We start from the raw sequence: 21,800 nt of genomic DNA on the forward strand, positions 1-21,800 counted from the left end.
AACTTCCGAGATGAATCTTTCCCCACCCTCATGAATCTGAGTGTTCATTCTGGTAATTGGCTACAGTGGAAATCAATGAGTGTGAGTTGCAGTTAAACTCACCTCTCCCAGCGGCTTCCACTCCTCAGTAATGAGCAGTTTAAGCAGCCCCAAGGGATGCTTTGGCAGATGACACTCATGAAACAGTGTGTGGAGGTGAACAGTTTTGGGTTTTTTTTTTCATTCTTTAGCTTTTGATTGTATCAAACAGCAGGTAGGATATTATTTCCCTGACAAGGGGATCAGTCTGATGCCCGCCTCCCTGCACTGAAAATGTGGAGTCAACCACTGCATTGCCAGGGAAGTCCACATGGTAAACTCTCTGATGATTTGGTGGTACTTTATTATTTTTTGACCATGGCCACACAGCTTGCAGGATCTTAGTTCCCTGACTTGGGATCAAACCTGTGCCCCCTGCAGTGGAAGCCCACTGTGTCATAACCACTGGACTGCCAGGGAATTCCTTAAAGTTTAAAGTAAGTTTTCAGTTTTTGCTACAAAGAAGTTAGTTACTTTCCATGGCTGTATCTCCTCACCCAGAGGAGGAGGGCATTCCCATTTGGTCTCTGAGGTCTCCATCATTTCCTGCGGCCGCAGTCACCTGCAAGGGTGAGTCAAAGGACAGACTTCAATGGTAAGTCCTGTAGGCCTGAATCGTCCCCCAGCAGAGGGAAAAGGCAAGTACTACTTCTAGCCTGGGAGCATTCTCAATCATAATTTGTCATCACTCAAGGCACAGGTGAACCATGGTGCATATATTAATTTTTCCTCCAAGGTCCCTTGATTTCATTTAGCTTTAAAACATTATGGTGACCAGTTTTATTTATTTTTTTACTTATTGCATGCAATCTATGATTGCCACTGCGGTATACGAGGTCATTTCCCACACTTTCCGCCCAGCTCTATCCAATGCACTAAGGCTGGCTATTTGTATGTAACTCAGTATACCGTTTCTAATACCATGACTTTTACATTTTATAATTAGTTTTACTATTGGAGCTGACATATGGGGGAAAACCCAACCAGTGTTTAAGATTAAAAAAAAAAAACAACTGTATTTTTATTTAAACCATTGTTTCCTGTGTGAATGGTAAGATAATTTATACTTCTTTTTAAAATTTGGAATGCAAAGTCTCCTAATAATAGAACTTAACTTTGCTCCCCTGAAGTGCCCCGAAATAGCTCCTACTCCGAAAGCTGGCCTAAAATGTGCTCACTTGTTTGCTCACTCCTTTTTTCTCTTCAACTCCATTTGATATATGTTTCCCAGGACGTAGTGGAGACTTGGGGCCCGAGAAGCTGGAAAATATAACTCCGAATTTCCTACAATCTCAGCTCCCCTTTCTCCCGCGCTCCGGCCGGGGGCGGGAACCTTGTTATTGTCACGTGGCCGCGAGGGCTACAGGCCGGGCTGGCCAATGGGAGCGCGCGGGTCTGGGCAGCACCGCCCCTCGGCTCCGGCGCACGGGGACTTGGCGCTCCGCGGCAAGGAGAAGGCGAAAAAGTTTCTTTTGCCGGCAAGAAGGGCCTCGGTGCGCGGACGCTGCTCCCACTGCAACTCTGCCACAGCTGGCCGTTGTTTTCGTTTTCCCTGTGGCTGCCCGGGAGCACGAAAGAGCTCTGCTGCCTGGACTAAGAAAAAAGGGGCTTACCTGCGAGCGCGAGAGGGGGGCGCGCGCCGGCGGCCCAGAGCGCCGGCATCCACTACCGGCTGGAAGTTGGTGCCGGGCCCAGAGTGTCTGCCGCCTGCGGAGACCCGGGCCGAGCTAGAAGCTGCGGGACCACGATGGGCGCGCCAAGGGTCCGCGCGCTCGCGGCGGCGCTGGGGCTGCTGCTGTGCGAGGTGCTGGGGCACGCGGGCCCGGCCGAGGGCGGCGGCCTCGAGGCGCTGGGGCCGCCTTCTGGGGTCGGCGCTGAGCACCAGTGTCCGGCTCCGTGCCGCTGCTTCGGGGACCTCCTGGACTGCAGTCGCCAGCGACTGGCGCACCTTCCCGAGCCGCTTCCGTCCTGGATCGCTCGGCTGTAAGTGTTCTTCCAACGGGCGGAGGGGGAACCGCTTGAGTTTCGGGACTGCAGGCTAGGGGCCAGGATGCTAGGCGCGCAGCAGCTTTTTCCGGGGCACCTCCTCTTGGCCCAGGCCTCGAGCGGCGCCCCTTGGGGATGAAAAAGGAGCTGACCGGGCCTCAGTCTCTCTCCATCCCCTGGCGCTTGGCGGACCGCGCAGGTGGGCCCTGGCCTGCCCCACCCGGCCGCACTTGGGCGACGGGATGGAGCCACTGACAACTCCCGGGGGCAGAATCCGCGTCCTGTGCGGAGCTCGCCTAGGGGGCTCAGATGCGCGCCTTGCCAGTCCGGGGCGGGAGAGCTGACACCCTTCGGCCACCCTGAGTTCTCTGTTTTCACTTTACTAGTATGATCCCGCGGCGCAACTATAGTTTCTACCAGGTTCAAGTCACCTTTTGCGTTCCCAACACTATAGTAATCGAGCGCGCTCTTTCGTTTGGGAAGCCCTTTCAACAATTAGGTCCCTTAACCAAGCAATGGTAGACATCATTTTGTTGTTCTTTACCCTCGCTTAATTTCGCGTTAGTAAATTCCATAAATTCCCCTCTTCGACCAAACTGTAGCACATCCCCATTCCGGTGAGAAGTTGGCAAGACTGAGCAGTAGATATGGAAGGGAAGGAACTAGAGTTTTTTCAGAACCGAAGGCGTGATTTCTGTGGCTTCTCAGCGCGACCAGGCGGTTTAGGAGAGAGCGCTGGGTGCTGTTATGCAAGTTTTTGGATGCTAGGTATGAAGTCTGAAAAACTTGAAATCACTGCCAACTGCGTGAAAGAACAAGGAAGAAAATGTCGTTTAGTTGGAAAGGCTAATTTTTTCCAAATGTCGTCGTCTTGTTCTCTCCGAGCCCTCGTTTTGTTAAAATTGGAGGGCTGGTGCAAAATGTTAACAGTCACAACTTGTATTTCTTTCTTTCCTTTTAAGTAGCTATCCTGTTGAAAAAAAGCAAAAGTGCAGTCCATCGTTAATACTCAGATTTGGGCCTAACAGAGTAGTAGTGGAGATTTGAAACTCTTGAAACTTATAGTCAACTATCCTAACATTCCAAATAGTAGTGGTAGAAAGTTTGGACAGGTTGTTTAAAAAACTGTGTTTTTAAATCTCTATGCTCACCAAAGTCTTTTTTTGTGGAATATAGAATTGTCAACTGTGGGAAAGCGTATGCTTTGTGTTGATGTGCCTTAATTTTTAAAAAAGTTAAAGAGTTTTAGATTGATATGTAATCTCTTATCATGGGATGTCTTGTTTAGTAGTTTTTATTACAATTGAAGAAGGAGATAAGGACTTTAACCTAAAACAGGGAGACTTTCAATTAGTTGTGGCTAATTCTGTTCAATTGCCTCTTGTGGAGGTCATGCTGCCTTATTCATGCGCTGTGAATGGCTCTATTGACAACATGTGGAACTGAACATTTGAATGACTGGAGGTGAACACATAAATAATAGAGGGTTGAGAAAGAATGAACATAGTGCTTCCTGGGGTGTGTTTAGAATGGCTCAGATCATTCACGTGCTCTAACTTTCAGTAGTTTCTCCGAGTTAAGTGGCCTGTTGGATCATGCCGGTGTGCAATATATTTTTGTGTGAATGTCTTTTTAAAAAACTGGACGTCTTCAAAAAAAAAAAAACTGTAGTGCTCTTGATTAGAAGTTGAGTTAAACCAAAAGGGGTTTGATACCTGTTTAAACATTGTCTTAAAAGGAGTTGACCTAATTAGGATTTTGTTTTCCAGATAATTTGGTGGCACACTAAAAACAAATTACAGTTTATTTGGTTAGCACAATCTTTAATTACATTTCCGCCAGCAGTAAATTGTCTCAATACAAGTCCACATTCCTTAAATGTATGTGAAAATAAGTTCCACTTGTGCAAATAAGCGCTAGGTCTGTTGTCAGAAGCCCCACCGTGATCACTCACTGGACAGCTCTGTCGTTCTTGTACATGTGTGACTTTTAACCAACTTTGTAGTTGTCACCAAACCATGTGGTCCAGGTTTCTTTATTGTAAATGTTTCTTTTGTTTGTGCCTAAAGCTCTAGAGGTCTCCTCTCTCCACCTTTGAAATGAGCAGCAAAATGCATAGAATTGAGCTTTAACTTCTCTGTTATTTGGTGTTTGGAACAGGAGGCATAAGATAGCTGCTGCTTAAATTTTAATTAATTAGAAAAGCTTTTCGGTAGACTGGCCCCGAGTTTAGAAATACGTAGCAAAATGCATGTTGTTCTTCCCCATATCTTAACTTCCTTTTCCTCAGGTAATTAAGAAAGTCAAAGTTTGCCTTAGGAATAGTTCATGAGAGCATTCTTCAGAAAAAGTTTGGTGCATACCTTTTGTTTCATTTGTTGAATTGGCAAGTTAAAAATTTATTCTCTTTAATACACATGTGTGTATGTATTTTTTCCACTTTATTCAGTTGTGATTTAGGGCCATAAAAATCCCACGGGTGAAAAGTTGAATTGTTTGAGCTGTAAAATAATAATATCACAGTTGTCTTTAAAAAAAAAAAGGAACTTCTAATACTTTAATGAAAGTGGCTCTTAAAACGGTCACTATTTGAAGCGATCCTTACAACTGTCTTTAAAGGCAGACTTGAGTTTACATCTAGACTGTGTGCTTGCAAGGAGTTCTGAACCCAAAGAGGAAGGCTAGTTAGAATATGTTTACTTAGCCAAAGGCGGGGAAAGTTGCCCAGTTGTCAATAAGAGCTTCAGGTAGTTTTAAAACCTCACTGGATTTTCAGAATTATTTGTCTTATCACAATAGAAAGGTTTGGGTTAGCTGAGCTCAGGCCAAAAAAAAAAAAAAAGTCTGGAAGGTACTTTCTGCTGGTGTGACTTCTTTAGTGTCTGCCTGTTATAAATCCTCTGGTCCGTACTAGAACTGGGGCTGGGGTTGGGGGGTAATAGTCCTTCTGGTTTTCACAGCTGTTTTTCTGTATTTTCCAGACGAAAACTTGAACATAGCAGGCTGATTTATGAGTCACTTTGGATCAGTGTCTTAAAACAGCTACAGCCTGGCTTTTTGTTTTTCAGCTTTCCAGATTTCTGCTGAATTAGCAGCTCTACAGGCCCCAGTGGGATTGATTAAGAAGCTGTGCCGGGGATTTGCATTTTAAAATTTGACTTGGAAGTCAGATTTCCAAATGCTAAAAGGAAGAAAATGAGAGCTGGGACCAAATGTTGTAAATGAATTATTTTCATATATATTTACCCGCTTGCTAATATGCAAGAAGAGAGACTTCTCTCTCCTGTGTAGAGTTTGGTTTTCAGGTGTTTGGCCAGCTGAGTTTTGGGTAAATAGTTAACACCTCTCTGCCTCACCACCTTTCCCATTTATTAACCTCATTACAAAAAGTTTTTTTTAGAAAAGGTTTCTTAGGGAGGATGTTCATTACTGGAACTCTAAAAACAAAGAATCTGCCTGCCTTACTGACTGTAATGGGATTTCAGAAAACATTGACATTGTATAAGTTGAATCTGTTTTTAGTGGTATTTTTAGTGATCTAGCCATAAAAAACAATACAAGGGAAGATTTACAAAATGTGACATCCTTGGATCATTTCTGAAACATAAACTGTATGAAACCTAAATTTAAGTGCATTAAAAGTTTCAAGACTTCAAGTATTTAGCAATAAGAGTCACTTCAGGGGTGTTTCTTTTTCTCTCCCACATATACTGTGGTTTTAATAGTACGCAAAACTCAGGAATGGAAGTGTGTTGCAGTAACTGAACTATTTCAGGCTGCCTACTCCTGCTTATGGATCAGAAATGAAGGGTCCCCAGCATGTGCCCTGTTCTCTGAAGGCAGTTTCTCTTTTTAAAGGTCTTTTGTTGGAGATTTCATTCCACTGCTGGTAGGGAGGAGGAAAAAAGTTGAAGCACTCCGTCTTTTTTAACTTTTCTTTTTCTCACAGCGTGGCCCTGAGAAAAATGAAAGAGTGGAATTTTTGTTTTTTTCTCATTAGAAAGGAAATCACCTGTGTGAGCTGGAAATGCCAGATGGGTGCCCCCTTTCCTCTGAACAATAGGGATGCAGCCCAGTAGGCTGAGTGCAACGTTCTTTAGTTAAGTGAGTCCAAATGAGCCTTTCTGTTGATTCAGGCTACCTCCCAGGTGAAGGCCTCTTTTCCTTGGTTGTTTTTTTAAAGCCCGTGGGAAATCTGTGACTGTCTGTGGTGCTAAAAGCACACAGGTTTTTGTCTGAATCCGAACGTGAGTCGTTGGACTCACGGTTTCCTTGATGAACTCCAGATGGACTCGAGCTGGGCCGTGAGGGAAAGTGTCTGGCTCCAGCGTGGGGAGCATGCACGGCAGTGGTTGTAATTGCTGGACTTTTATAGTTTAAAGACTGTGCCAGGTTTTTGTTTTTTTTTTCCCCTTCATGTTATAACTCTACCAGAACAAATCTACTCATGTCTGTTGCTGTCTGGTAGGTCTTTGGGCAAACATGTTTCAAATAAAACCTTTGCAAAAAAAAAAAAAAAATTACTTTTTTTTTCCTTTTAGGTGAAATAGATCCAGGTTTATTCTCAAAACCAAAAATGCAAAGACTGAAAAAGGATCTCTGATTTCTAATTGTTACTTAATGGATGTACACAGAGTAACACTGGGCTTCTCTGAATGTGATTTCTCTGCATTTTTTTTTTTTTGGCAGGGGGCAGGCAGGGGGAGTGGCATATAACACATGGTTCCTGTTCTTCTCCAGTCAAGCTTGGTTATCTCTAACTTGGGTTATTTTAAAATCTTCACTTTTAAACACTGAAGAAATTAATCTGGTAGGATTGGGTACACATTTTTCAGTGGGAGAGCTTTCGCCCATCCTGTCTGTCAGGCTGGTCTTCAGTAGATGTTCAGCCATGTCATTTTCTTTAGATCAGTTTGAAGGCACATAGTCAGTATAACCAAGTATTTTGCCAGATTTTGTTTCACATTTTGACTCTTGAGTGCTGAGCTGATGGCCTGTCCTAGAACACTGAACATGTAGGAGTTTGGTTTTGCTTTCTTTTAAATACTGATGTCCTGTAGAAATGTTACTAAGTTATAAGGAATCTCTGATTTTAACGATTGAAAAGAAACCTGATCACGGGTTCTGAACAGTCTGCTTAACTGTGTTAGGTGGTTGATGTGCTTTAAATTACGCACTATATTAAGATATTGAGATTTGGGGAAATCAGGAAAGCAAAGGTTGGGTTGTTTCCTATCCTTGCAGTACACACGCACACACACGCGCACACACAGAAGTTGGGTTGTTTCCTGCCCTCTCAACACACACACACAGCCCCCAGTACTTTAAATAATTTGGTGCCTTAATCCAGGGAAACAAATACGTATGAAAAGCAATTTCTATTTTCTTTGACAGTAATAAGGACTTTGATACTTAGTTTTACCATAATAAAAAGGTTTCTTTAGACATTTGAGTTTCAGCAACCTGCCTAATTAGCCACTTTTCATAAGCTATGACTTCATCATATCAAGTTGGAAGTGAGGAGATGGCAGGGGGTGGGGAGGGTGAGGCAAAACAACCAGTTCACAAAGATCTGTTCACCCTGGGCCAAAAACCATCTCCTAAAACATTTGCGGGCTTGGAGCATTTGAATCTGCCAGCCTCCTAAACTAATTTTGTCCTCAAGAGTTTGTATTTTGGATTTTGCCCTCTAGTTTATGGACAGGACAGACCAATTATTTCTCATGTTGTAGCTGGTGTTGAGAGAGAGTTCGTAAATCCACTCTGTCTTGCACATCATTAAGCACTGTTAGTGATTTTTGGAAACTACTTACAATTTTATTTGTTTATTTATTTTTTTCCCCCACAGGGACTTAAGTCACAACAGATTGTCTTTCATCAAGGCAAGTTCCTTGAGCCACCTTCACAGCCTTCGAGAAGTGTGAGTTCAGCTCTTTCCTGTTTGAGATTTGAATCAAATATATTATCCATCACAGTATTTGATTGTAAAGAGCATTTGGGTTACAATAATTGTTGGGTTGACCAAAAAGTTCATTCAGGTTTTTCCATACCATCTTATGGAAAAACTGGAGTGAACTTTTTGGCCAACCTAATATTTAAAACCTTTAACTTGGGAGAGGGATCTTTAAATGAATTTATAACGTTTTCACCTTTACGGAATACAGATTGTAAATTAATCAGCTTCTCTCTCTCTCTCTCTCTTTGGCATTTATAGGAAACTGAACAACAATGAATTGGAGACCATTCCAAATTTAGGACCAGTTACAGCAAATATTACACTTCTCTCCTTGTAAGTGGATGTTAGAAGGATTTCACATGTATGTTTGCATGGACCATGGGGAGCAGTTTCATATGGGCTAGACTACAGATCTTACAAGTACAATATGCTTCCTTTAAACTGGTTGACTTGCTTCCTAGCCTCTCTCTTTTTCTCTCCTAAATTTTGAGTATCATTGTAGCAAGGATGCTTTATACATTGCCATCCTTTGCTGCTGTGACCTCCAAGATTCAGAGAAGCCACCTTCACACGACAGAGAAGATTTGATTATGGTAGACTAGGACTTAAATTCTGGTATCACTCAATGGTTGGCATGGGATCTATGGATCCAGTGTTACATAGTTCCATGGAGAATAAGCTATTTGGGGAGGAGAAATGGAGTGGAAAAGAAAGCATTGGGCTATCCTCTTTTAAGTGTGGCACCTGCAGTGGAAATCTAGTTGAGAAACATCAAACTATTCACTTAATATGGTTAAAATTCAATAGATGATTGAAGTTAGAAATATCATTGCATGTCCTTTTACATATCTGAGTTTTCAAATAAGATTAAAATTGTGTTACATTTTTCTGTATTATTAGGTCAGATGATGTGTTTATATTTACACATTGGAGATGTTTTAGAATAATTTTGACTTTCAGCCTTTAAAGTCATTTTGAAGGAGCATGGTTTGATTTCTAAAATGAAGTAGTCTACCACATCCATCTTGATTAATTTAAAAATACATTTAAGCCCCCGAAGTTAAAAATGTTTTCCTCCTTTAAACAACTTAAGGGAAAAAAACCACCATTGTTAGTTGCATCTGGGAAAGGTATTGGGAGGGTTGAAATTATACAGTAAATTTCAGGAAAGCTGATGTTCAATTAATTAAAGTGATCACTACCCAATTGCTTACATCTGGTGATTTATAGAGGTTTGTTTTTACTGAGAGCCCAGGTCAGCTAAGTCACGGGTGCAGCCGCTGTGTCTGCTTTCCTCTGTTTGAATAAGAACTGAGTGACATTTGATACTGATGTGGTTTTTCCAAAGATCAGAAACAGAAAGGAATAAAAGAAAAAGTTGGTATTTGACAAATAAACACCGAATTTAAAGAAAGATTTTTATGCTAGTGTTCATACCTGTTTTGTCTTTCCCAGTTGTTTAAAATGTTGGAGTCTGAATGGAGCAGTGCTTTTTGTATCTTTAATATCTCGCTGTTCTCATTTGACCAAGGGGGGCCTATTTAAATCCCAGGGAATGACACTTCCTCGCCCCGCTGTCCTTGCCCTGTGTATTGGCAGATCCTGTCAGCATGTTGAAAGGGTCTTGAGGGTCATTGCACGCTTCATGGTTGAGAGGGTCTGCAGTGGGGTTTTAGAATCTGGGTGGGTTGAGGAGAAAACAGTATTCTTTTGCACATGGTATAGAGTTGAAAGCGAAAGAACTTGTAAGGAAATTAGAAAGTTCTATCAGAAGTAAGTAACCTGGTGGTTTTACATTTTAAAGCTATAATTTTGTAATTAGAAAATTGAAATGACATCTGGAAAATTAGAAACCTTCAATATTTGCGCTCTTCTTCATGTTTTTGTTTGCCTTTCACCTTAGTGAATGCTGAGTAATCTTTCCTGAATTTGAATAATCTCACTTTCTTTTCCCTTAATTTGTTGTAGTGCATCTAACCAGGGATTGCTTTGTTCCTCTAATAAAATGGTAGATCCTGTTTACTACCTAGATTACATAGACTCTGTAAAGAGTAATTTACCTCATGGGCCTGCTAATTCAATGTGCATAGTAAAAATTGTTTTTAATACCTATGAAGTGTCTTGAAAAATTTACTTTCCTGGCTGTTCTCTATAAATGTTTTGTTTTCTTCTCTAGGCTTTTTTTTCGGATTTTGTAATACACGGTCATTGTTTCTAAAGCACTGTTAATTTCTGTCTGGTGTAGGGTAGACTGTTTAAGTTTATATAGATGCACTTGAAAAATAACCAGAGCTGAAAGGCAGTACTTAAATAGGTTTCTGAAATTTCCAAAAAAAAAAAATTGTTAAACTATATAACGTGGCTCAGATTAGAAATTTGCTATGGCACCACCATTAAATCCCATATTTTTTCGGTAGGTCCCCAGACTGTTTGACTTCTCTTGAGATTTTTAAAAAACATTTTGTGAGGGAAAACATTTTTCTGGGTAATTTGTGCAAGTTAAATAATTTGAAGATGTGTTAAAAAAAAAAAAAACTCATTTGTAGTCTTGAGCATAAGATTTTTTTAAATTTTCATTTATTTATTTTTTGGCTTCACTCGGTCTCGTTGCTGCACATGGGCTTTGTCTAATTGCAGTGAGCAGGGATGACGCTCTAGTTGTGGTGCTCAGGCTTCTCCTTGTGGTGGCTTCGAGCTCTAGAGTGTTCAGACTTCAGTAGTTGTGGCACGTGGCTTTAGTCACCCTATGGCACATGGGATCTTCGCTGACCAGGAATTGAACCCATGTCTCCTGCATTGGCAGGCAGATTCTTAACCGCTGGACCACCAGGGAACCCTGAGCCTGAGGTTTAATGTCAGTGCTCATACACTTGCTGCTCTGTGTGGTGGGGGCTCCTCCTGGCTGGAGAGGTTGGACGCAGGGAAGACTGTGCCTGGTAAGACCCTCCTCTTCTCTCAGCCGCAAGAGCCAGCAGCTAATATTGGGTCAACTGTCACCTCTTGGCCAGAGATTATTTCAGTTGGGGACCAGTTCTGATAATGTCAAGGAAGCCTGGTAGAATGCCAGCATCTTGGGATGATGGGTGGATGAGCATTGAGCTTCCCCTCTAGCAAAACTCATCTCTGACCATATTAGGGAACTTTCAGGATGTGAGAAGCCTGAATAGGCTTGCTTTCCTCTGAATCCCACAAAGCACTAGTTCAAAAGTCTCACATGCTAGGAGCAAAATGTGGTTTGTGTTTTGTGTTTACTTTTCCTCATTTCCTAGCCACACATGGCAGGATGGTATATTTTAAGGGAAGAAATGGAATAATTTTTGGAATGAGCATATTCTGTACTAAAACTGTTGACCTGGCATAAGCAAGGTGATTTTATCAGATGTAATCGTTCTTCTGGCTTCTTGTCATGTGGCATAAGCTGCCCAAGCACTGGACATTTTTGTTTTTCTATTTTGGAGGGGTGCAGACATGTGAGATCTTATTAGTTCGCCTATCAGAGATCAAACCCATGCCCCTTGCACTGGACGTTGCGGCAGTCTTAACCACTGGGCTGCCAGGGAAGTTGCACATTGGACATTTTTGAAACCTGTGGCCTGAGTTAGGGCAGATTTGAATCTGTAAGTTATGTAGCATTACTGTTGAACCAAAGAGGCCTTATTGGTCATTCAGTAGAGCTAGTTGGGTCTTATCTTGACTGATGGTTTATATGATACTGTCCAAAATGCAGATGCTTTGCCTGGTATCTTAAGACCTGAAAAGATTTAAGTCAAGGAATGTCAAAGATGTACCTAGATTAATGCTTTTTGGTGGGGCCCAAGTAGATCCATTTTAAGACATCTACCTTGCTGAGACTCTGCTATTACATAAATCTTTCTAAATTACTGATAGAGTCAGCTTATCATGACCAAACAAGCCTTTTCTCATTATCATCTCAAAAGTGGATCATTTCTCTGAAGTCCATCCTTTTCTTCATAACCTGTCATTTTTCCAGAGATGACAGTATCATCCTTCTAGGGAGGTTATCATAAATATTGATCACTTTGCCAGTGGGACCTCAACATGTGTGATCTATGGATGATGGACTGCCATTGAAGAGATTTAAAGAAGAGTGAGATGATCAGTTTTGCCATTGGAAAATATCACTCAGACTCTAGTGTGGAGAATGGCAATGGCCAGGAGAGGGGCTTAAAGGAGCCAGATGATGAAGAAGCCACTACAGCTGCCCTGGAGTGATGGTGGCACCGTTCTCCTGCAGTGCAGCTGCCATCAGTTCAGCAGAACAGTGATTAGAAGCAAAACGCAAGTTGAATGGCTTGCAGTTAATTGCCAGCTCTTCTCTTTGCCAGTTTGCAACCTCGGGCAGGGTACAGTCCGTACTTCCTACTCTGTAAAATGAGGGAAATAATAGTGCCCACCTCGTTGGATTGTTGTGAAGACTGGGGGAGAGAATACAGTGAAACCTGACTGCCATAGACTGAGTGCTCGGTGGAAACGAGCCACCATTAATTCAGCCAGAATTTATGGAAGAAACAAATGGTGCCAGCTTCTGTTTAGTGTGCCTGGGACACAAGTGAACAAAGCAGAAAAACTTCCTCTTATCATGAAGCTTCCATCCAAGTGGAGGGATGAGAGAAAATTAGTAAACAAACTTTAAAAGATAACTTCAGTTCTTCGATAATGGCTGTGAAGAAAAAGAAAGAGCAGAGGGATAGAGAGTCAGCTGCCCTTTAGGGTGGTCGGGAAGGCTGATTTTTGAAGATTTCCAAGACCTGCTCTGTGCTCGGTACTGTTCGAAGATGGAGGTTCAATACTGAACAAATCAGAAGTTGTGCCATCTTGGGGCTGACCTTCTCAGGGAAAAAGGAAGGAAATAAAATAAGTGGAAGATGTGGTCAGAAGATGCTAAGTGCCAGGGAGAGAGGATGTAAAGGAGTGTGTGTGGTAGATGAGGAGGAGGGTTTACAGTTTTAAATGTGATTAAAGGGAGCAGCTCACTGGGAAGGTAACACTTGATTCAGGGCCTGCAGGTGAGGGAGGGAGCCATGAAAAGTGTCCTGAGTGGTATGTGGGGGAAGGAAGGGGTCCTGTCCTTAAGCCTCCCCTGTCCTGTTCCAGTCCCTTCTTGCCTTGTATATTCACCTGTGATGTAGCCATAAAATGATTTTGTCTTATTTTCCTCCTCTATCATGACACCTCTGGGTTTGACTCATTTTCCCTAGCACTTAATGCAGGTTTTATGGCTCAGAGGTTAAAGCGTCTGCCTCTAATGTGGGAGACCTGGGTTCGATCCCTGGGTTGGGAAGATCCCCTGAAGAAGGAAATAGTAACCCACTCCAGTTTTCTTGCCTGGAGAATCCCATGGACAGAGAAGCCTGGTAGGCTACAGTCCACGGGGTTGCAAAGAGTCGGACACGACTGAGCAACTTCACTTCATGGCATACATACATACATACATGCACGCATGTGTGCTCAGTCACTTCAGTCGTGTCCTACTCTTTGCGACCCTATGGGTTGGAGCCTGCCAGGCTCCTGTCCATGGGAATTCTTCAGGCAAGAACACTGGAGTGGGTTCCCATGCCTTCCTCCAGAGGATCTTCCCAACCTAGGGATGGAATCTGCTTCTCTTATGTTTTCTGCATAGGCAAGCAGATTCTTTACCACTAGTGCCACCTGGGAATCCCCTATGGCATACAATCAGTGTTTAATTAATATGTGAATTGAATTAAGGAGTATTTGTGGAACAGCTCCTATACTTAGTATTATTCAAACAAATCTCCTAGAGACTTAGTCCATAGCAAAGGCTAAAAATTTACAGTGGAGAAAAAGCATACCTGTATCTTACTGGTGTTCAGTTATGCATGCTTGGCAATGAATAAAATACATGATAACAACCACAATAATAATGATTAAAGGAAAGAAAAACACAAGAGAAGTAATTTACAAGAGAAGTAATTTAAGTAGCCAAAGGATTCAACTCACCAATCTTATGTGGTGATCACATGTCATGGAGTATGTGTGAAATGAAAGTGTGCAGTAGATAAAATCTCCCTTTCTGTTTGTCTTTCAAAGTTTGTCTGTCTCAGCCCACGGAGGCTGATTTTGGTCTTCAGAAATAGAGGTGTTTTCTAGCCCAATGGGCCTGAAATGTATGTGAATGAACTATTTCATCAGGTCCTGAACTAAAAATTCAGAATACAAAACCATAAAACACAAAATGGATCTGTCCAAACACCACAGGGAAAACTGGCCCTACAAGAATTATTGAGAGAGACAGGATACATGTCTGCATAAAAATACGTTTGTTAGTGTTTCAAGGGTTCAAGGGCTTCCCCAATGGCTTAGTGGTAAAGAATCCACCTGCAGTGTAGGAGACACAGGAGAAGAGAGTTTGGTCCCTGGGTTAGGATGATCCCCTGGAGTAGGAAATGGCAACCCATTCCAATATTCTTGCCTGGAAAATTCCATGGACAGAGGAGCCTTGCAGGCTACAGTGCTTGGGGTCACAAAGAGTTGAATACAACTGAGCACATGGTGGTGATGCTAGAACCTGCCTGCCAATGCAGGAGATGTAAGAGACACAGGTTCAATATCTGGATCAGGAAGATCCCCTGGAGAAGGCCATGGCAACCTACTCCAGTATTCTTGCCTGGAGAATCCAGTATTCTTGAATAAATAAAATGGACAAGGGAGCCTGACAGGCTACAGTCCATAAGGTCACAAAGAGTTGGATGTGACCAAAGGGAGTTGGCACACGCATGCACGAGCATACGGTGTTTTTCGATTGGGTTGGATCACTTGGATAAGGATTCACGGATATATCAATGATAGATGATTCCCCCCCACCCCAGGCTTCAGAACCTGATGCTGCCTGAGATGTGGTACTGTCTCATCACATGTCCTCCTGCATGGGAGATGCTTTGGGATGCAAGAAGGTATGAGAGTCCCGCCTTCCCTCAGAGGTCTGGTCAGATTTATATGCTACAGACAATAATCCGGGCTAATAGGGAGTCTTAGCAATTCGTGTGGCATGAACAGTTGTTCTTGTAGACTTTGGAGAAGGGTGATGACCTTTCTTTCTTCAGATATGAAACTCCCACCAGTGCAGTCTGTGTGGTTCTCCCTTGGCATTTGTCACCCGTCTTACTCCAGGGTAGGACTCATGTCTGCTCCCTCAGCAGCCCAGTCCATTCTCTGCCACATAGGAGGTTCTGATTAAACATCTCAGTGGACGAGAGATCTCGGGCCCTTGTGCGGAAGTAGAGATCTGAGCAAGGAATGGGGCCCCCAGGTTTCCTTTGACTCACGCTAATGACCCACCTGACCTGAAGCAGAGCTAATGAACTCTGCTTTATCGGGAGGAGCAGTGTAGATGTCTGCCAGTCCACCTCGTGTGGTTCCGGTGAAGGATCAAGTGTCAGGTTGTACATGAAAGGACTCAGGACAGCATGAGGAGCCGCAGCTGCTGCTGATACAGTCAGAGTGCACTAGGGAGCAGGGAGGGGGCCCGTGCGCCGTGGAGTCTAAAACAGGAGAGTCACAGGAGGAAGGAAGAATTTAGAAACATTATCCTGGAGGCAATAGATGAGGGAGGGAGAGCTTGGCATTTGGGATGAGTGGTCAAGGAAAACTTTTGCTCTCTTCAAATGGTTAAAAACAATCAGTGAGCACTCAAATAAGGGCCTCCCTAGTGGCTCAGTTGGTAAAGAATTTTCCTGCAATGCAGTAGATCCAGGTCTGATCCCTGGATCGGGAAGATCCCCTGGAGGAGGAAATGGCAACTACTCTAGTATTCTTGCCTGGGAAATCCCATGGACAGAGAAGCCTAGCAGGCTATAGTTAATGGGGTCACAAGAGTTGGACATGACTTAATGACTAATCCAAGACCACCACTCAACTACAATTAATAAATGAACAACATTCCCAGCCTGAAGGTTTACATAACTGTAAGATGGGTTCAGAGCACTCCGATGTGCTGCATTGTTGCTTAGCGGGTCAGTCGTGTCTGACTCTTTGTGACCCCATGGGCTGTAGCCTACCAGGATCCTCTGTCCATGGGATTTTCTAGGCAAGAATACTGGAGGGGGTTGCCATTTCCTTCTCTAGGGGATCTTCCTGACCCAGGGATAAAACCTGTGTCTCCTGCATTAGCAGGTGAATTCTTTACCTCTGAGCTTCTGAGGAAGCTCTGTGTTCTTAATGCTGGAGAACAAAGGAAAACTTGGCTTCTGCTGTCCAGGGGCTTTGAATAAATGTAATGGGCAGACACAATAAAGAATAAAGACATCTCCAAGGAGGAGATGCCCTGGATGATAGAAGCAGAGGAAGGCTGTCCTTTCAATGTGTGGAGTGAAAGGGTGAGTGAGGTCTGGACCTGAAAGGAGATTGGGTACTTTGACAGGGATCAGCTCAAGTGTTTTACAGGTTTGGAGAGTAGTTGACTTTTTTTTAAAGCAGGGGAATGAAATCACTGCAGTTCAATTTAGCACAGATTCTGCTTCTCTACTGTTTTTCAAGTAGTCATTAAGCAGTGTTCATATTCAGAGTCAAGGGCCATAGTCAACTCAATAACAAAGCTTTGATGATTAACAGTTATGATTTGCCAAATGCCTATTATCCATCCACCTTTAGGGCTGTCTGTCCCCTGAGCCCTGCCGTGTGCTAGGGCCACACTTCTAGTTTTCCACAAAAGGAAATTGACGTGGAGCGGGAATCATGTGAGCCTTGACTTCTGTATGCTAAAAGGAGTAGAGTTGAACTAATGACTAGAAGTCAAATAATGCAGTATGACGTTATCTGTGTATGGAATCCAGAACTGTATCAAGTGGGAATTCTGTCCATGAGCGTGCATTTCTTGTTATATTCCCAAAATCAGATTAATGAAAAATCAGTTTGGGAGACTTAAGAGACTATTGCCTGGTTTCTTGGCACAGAGTTTATTTAAATGATTCATCACATTCAGTTTATAACTCTTAAAGTATATTGATATTTTAATAGCCCACAGCTCAGAAACAAAGCTGCATGTGGGAAAGACAAGCATTTTTATATGATTTCAAGTGATGGTGTAGCTAAGTAATTTTATAACCATGAGGTAAAAGCTCAAAGGTAAAAACAGGTTTTTTTTGGTTTGTTTAATCAAAATCTGTATAAGTTAGTATTTGAAACGAGGTCATCATATAAATTAAGGGAAATTTCGGAGAAGCTTCAGCCAAAATTAGAACTTAAATTTCTGGGGAATCAGGCTTCTAATAAAGTGGACACAAACTATATCCCATCTTTACCCACATGTGGGTGTAGATAAGCCTAAGGAATTTGCACCTTAACTGGAAAATTCATCCCCAAATGTATGCTCTCCATATGAGAATAAAAAGGACTAGTGTCTTCATATGTGAAGGACATTGCATTCAAGGACCACCACCTTCACCAGTACAAACAAACCAGACATTACTGTGTTTCATGGCAATGAGCTCCCTAAGCCCAAGTCCTACAAAACAAACATATAAGCATCTTAATATGATAAGTTGTAATCTTTTATTAGATTTTAAAATGTTTATATGATATTTTGCACACAAGAGAGCTTACTGTACACAGAGCCATATGTGTAATACTCTTACGTTTATCCTCACTTTTAGTCATAAACTGATCCCCAGAATACACGTTTGCTAGGTTTTTGAATTTCGATTTACAGTGGTTGTGTTTGAAACATAAATATGTGATCATGTTGTGGCTCTTTAAACCCTTTAGGAATTTCCCATTGTTCTTAGGTCATGAGCAAAAATCCTTCTCAAGATAAGCAATGCTCTGCGTGACCTGAGTCTTCTTTTCCCACTGAGCCTTCTCTAGAATCATTCCTCACTTCTAGGAATGTCCCAGCTTGTTCCTGCCTCAAATCCCTTTACCTGGAATATTCACCCTCCCCCAGCTTTTGCTAAGTCCACCTTCCACATTGTTATGTCTTCTCTGTTTATAGTATCTACCTTGTTATATATTCAGTCTCTTTTTTTTTCTGTTGTATATTTGTGATTCTTTCATATCCATTTCCCCCATCAGAGTGAAACCTTATAAAGCTGAGATCTTGTCTTTCTTCATCCCTGTTGTTACTCTGCTGTGGAGCTCAGCGCCTGGCATATGGTAAACAGTCCACGTTTGTTGAATGAATGACTGAATCAGTTTCCCAGTCCAAATTAACATATAGTTAATTGCAAAAGAAACTAGTCAGTTAACCTTTTTGTTCTTATCTCTCTGCACACACTTAAAATTGTTTTTATTAACAGAACTTATTTCCAAAGTGACAACATTCTTAGACTTGACTTGGTGGCCCATTGGGCACCTTTCTTCAATGGTAGTTTAGGAGCCCATAAAATTGACCTGCTAGCCCTCAAACTTGATTTTCCAGTATAGCTTGCTGCAAGAGCTCCTGTATTACCAGTGTTTATCCTGAACCTATACCATTTTCTCATCCTTTTCCTCAATTTTACATTAGCCTTTTGTTGGCTGCTTTGAAGTATCAAATGCAACTCCTGCCAGAGATCTCTCTCTGCTGAAGGAGGCTTGTGCTGCCAAGACAGACAAAACAAAAAGTTACAACCAGTTGCTTTGCATGTTTGGGGAGGCAAGACTGAACATGTGTCTGTATCCTGGCCTCATTACTTTTCCTCCTTCTCTTCCTTCTTTCACAATCTGTGCTGTCTTCCATAGTCAAGAGGTTCAGGCTCTCATTGTTTGTTAGAGAGACCAGAACAATGACACAGGGCTCTAACCAGCACCTCCCTTTCTCTCTCTGTCTGCAAGTTGCTTAAGTACTAAATTTAAGACATGAAAAAAAGGGCAGTTATAAATATTAGCACCTCCTTTCTAGCACTTCCAAGCAACTGCCTTGCTTCTCCTTCCCTCTCCAGAAAGCTTTAGCTGATAGAGTAGTCTCTAGAGTGAGATTGAAGGCATTGTAAAATATGAAGGTAATATTCATGGCAAGTACCATCTAGCACAGGATAAGCCTGGTATACATTCTTGGACTGTCAGGTTTACTGTGGGTAAGCAATTTTAAATGGTTTTATAACAAAATGAACATACAGAGTTAGAATAAAAATGAGCATAACTTTTTTAGAAAAAGTAAGATGCTTTTGTAGTTCATCACTGATGGCCGTGATGTCCTGCTCAAGGTCCTGACCTGGGAGGGAGGGCAGTACTCTTTAAAGACAAATGCATGTTTACAGAATCAGGACATTCGGCAGTTCACCATATAAGTCCCTCTTTTCTTTTATTCTCCTCCTATCTATCTATCTTGCTTTCACTTCATCACCGTCCATATGTAAACATCAGTAAAAAGGTGAGGGAAATGCTTTGCTAGATTATATAATCCGTCAGAACCCGTGTCTTGTTAGTCTTGAGTGTTTGCATGCAGTCCTTGTAACTTTGAATTAGAAGAGACATTTCTCCCTGTGGAGACATCTCTGGAAGAGAGATTATCCAGCCTCCTCTTCAGCACTTTCAGGGACCAAAGCCCACTCCTGCGTGAGGAGCCATTCCATTTGGAATAGTTTTAATTGTTGGGAATCTTTATTTGTTAAGCTGGGCTCTTTCTCTCAACAGCTTCTGCCTCTTCTCCTAGTTCTGTGCACTGGGGAGAACAACTCCAGTCTATTTTCTACATTCAAGCACTTAGAAGTCTTAACTTGTCAGGGCTGCTTAAAGCTTTCTCTTCTAGCACGAGTTCTAATTCCCATTTTCTGGATGACATGGGGTCTAGACCAGTGCGGTCCAGGAGCACTTTCTGTGATAATGGAAACGTGTGGTCCACCATGGTGTGGCCTGCATGTGTCCCTGCTGCACACATGGAGACTGCACGTGTGAAATGTGGCTGGTGTGACTGAGGAATGGAATTTTAAATTTTATGTGAAGAGCCACACGTGGCCCGTGGCTATTACAGTGGCTAGTGCAGATCTAGACTCTGAAAGTCTTCCCCTTACACTCATCCTCTCGTATGACACTAAAACCCAGTGCTCGGAGCAAAATACCTGAGGTGTGGTCTAATGCAGAATATGGTGGACCATATCTCTTGACCAGAATATGGGATGATAATGAAGTGTAAGATTAAATTAGCTTTCTAAGGACTGTGATGTATTGTTGACGCATATTGAGTTGTGGTCAGCCAAGATTCCCAAGTCTGTTGTCATTCTCCTAAGAACTGCCTCCAAGTAGGCCTTTATAAATGCTTGATTAAAAATTCGAAACACTGCCTTTCCCCAGCTTAATTTCACTAGTTGCTTCTAGACTATCATTTTAGTCTGTTGAAGGGCTTGGGATCATGACACTTGCAGTCCTGCTGTGTGTGCACTTGATTATTCACATCTCTATCTGTATTCATACAAACACGGACAGCAGACTTAGCAGCAGCCACTTAGCATCTTCCCCAAAGGTCCGTGCCAGTCTGTGACTGAAGACTCAGTGTGTGAACTCGCTTGCCTGTAGGATCATCACCACCACGTGTACTTTCTCTTGTTCACAAGGACAAGTTAAGTACTTTATTAAACCAAAACATTCTGTGATGTTCCTTCCTAGTCCATTGGTCTGTGGACCGTATCAGAAAAAATAAAATGACTTTCATTTAGCCTGATATGTTCATACAGGATGAATCCTCTGTATGATAGCTCTTTACTAATTTGACGTTCAGAATAATGATGCCATGTTTTCTGGTTCATAGTATCATCTTAAGGTAAAATTACATAGGCTAATATTTTTGTTAGAATATCTAATTTGAATATCTAAGAGAAAAGCTGGTTTTATTCAATGATCAGATGACTATTGAAAACATCCTATAAGGCCTGGTGGACTGAGCACTTTTGCTTCACTCTGCTGTAAACAAGAACCCCCTTAAAATGAAAATAAAGGAAGCACACAGACAGGAATAAAGACAAACAGGAGGAGAGAGAGTCCAAACAAAAGATGCCACAACAATTTTTCAAGCAAGAACACCAATTGTAAATGGCTTAGTGAGAGTGGATCCCAAAATAAACGCTTTTCTTGCTGCAAAAATGCTTCTGTGAATGCTTCAAGAATTCAAAGCTGGTCAAGAAAGGGGTGCAGGATAGGACTGAAAATGGGGGATTGGTGAAATGGACCTCCAGATTCCCCCTCCAGAACTTAAAGCCAAGTGACCGCCCTTCCTTTAATGGAGGCAGAAAACTGGAAGTTGACTTTCTAGAGAGTTGAAAAAACTTCTTGGGGATATGCGGCACAGGCCCAGCTGAGGCTAGGGGTGAGGCTTGAGGATAGCATCTTCTGCAATCAGGGAAGTTAAGTCCAGTCTGAATATGAGGGTGACAGTCCTCCTCTTAGCTTACGTTTCTGTTCACCTTCCTAGAGACTAGCCTTCAGGCTTATTACACCAGCCTTGAGGCTGGATGGCTTGAGCCATCAGACAGATGTGTATGGATCCATTGTGAAACAGACCCTGCTCAGCCAGCTTTTGGGGGCTGCTTTTCACTAAATATGAGCAGATAGCCAGTGACCACTGGCTTTTTTTTTTAATATTAATTTTTATTGGAGTATAGTTGCTTTACAATGTGGTGTTAGTTTCCACTGCGCAGCACAGTGAATCAGCTATATGTATATATATCCCCTCCCTTTATGGATTTCCTTCTCATTTAGGTTATCACAGAACATTGAGTAGAGTTCCCTGAGGTATGCAGTAGGTTCTCATTAGTTATCTACTTTATACATAGTAATCATTGATAGAATTCCTATAAGTCGAGTCAGAGTCTGAAATACATGGGAACAGGGA

The 21,800-nt window shown here is 42.3% G+C and overlaps 1 protein-coding gene across 5 annotated transcripts in view; it reads left to right on the forward strand.

The window, feature by feature from the left end:
* The first annotated feature begins 216 nt into the window (after positions 1-216).
* LRIG3 (leucine rich repeats and immunoglobulin like domains 3) overlaps positions 217-21,800 on the forward strand; it is a 53,102-nt gene continuing 31,518 nt past the window's right edge. For 2 of the 5 annotated variants that reach the window (XM_086403927.1, XM_086403928.1), the window contains exons 1-4: positions 1,532-2,061; positions 7,913-7,984; positions 8,279-8,353; positions 14,869-14,952. In XM_086403927.1, coding sequence (XP_086260053.1) covers positions 1,826-2,061; positions 7,913-7,984; positions 8,279-8,353; positions 14,869-14,952 — 467 coding nt within the window. In that variant the 5' untranslated portion in view covers positions 1,532-1,825. Of the gene's footprint in view, positions 674-1,531; positions 2,062-7,912; positions 7,985-8,278; positions 8,354-14,868; positions 14,953-21,800 lie in introns of those variants that run through there. The other 3 variants (XM_086403929.1, XM_086403930.1, XM_086403931.1) reach the window with 2 other exon arrangements.

This window comes from Bos grunniens, chromosome 5 (genome assembly GCF_055505025.1).
Source record: "Bos grunniens cultivar Pamir isolate PY7600 chromosome 5, Bosgru_T2T1.0, whole genome shotgun sequence".
Taxonomy (NCBI): Eukaryota; Metazoa; Chordata; class Mammalia; order Artiodactyla; family Bovidae; genus Bos; species Bos grunniens.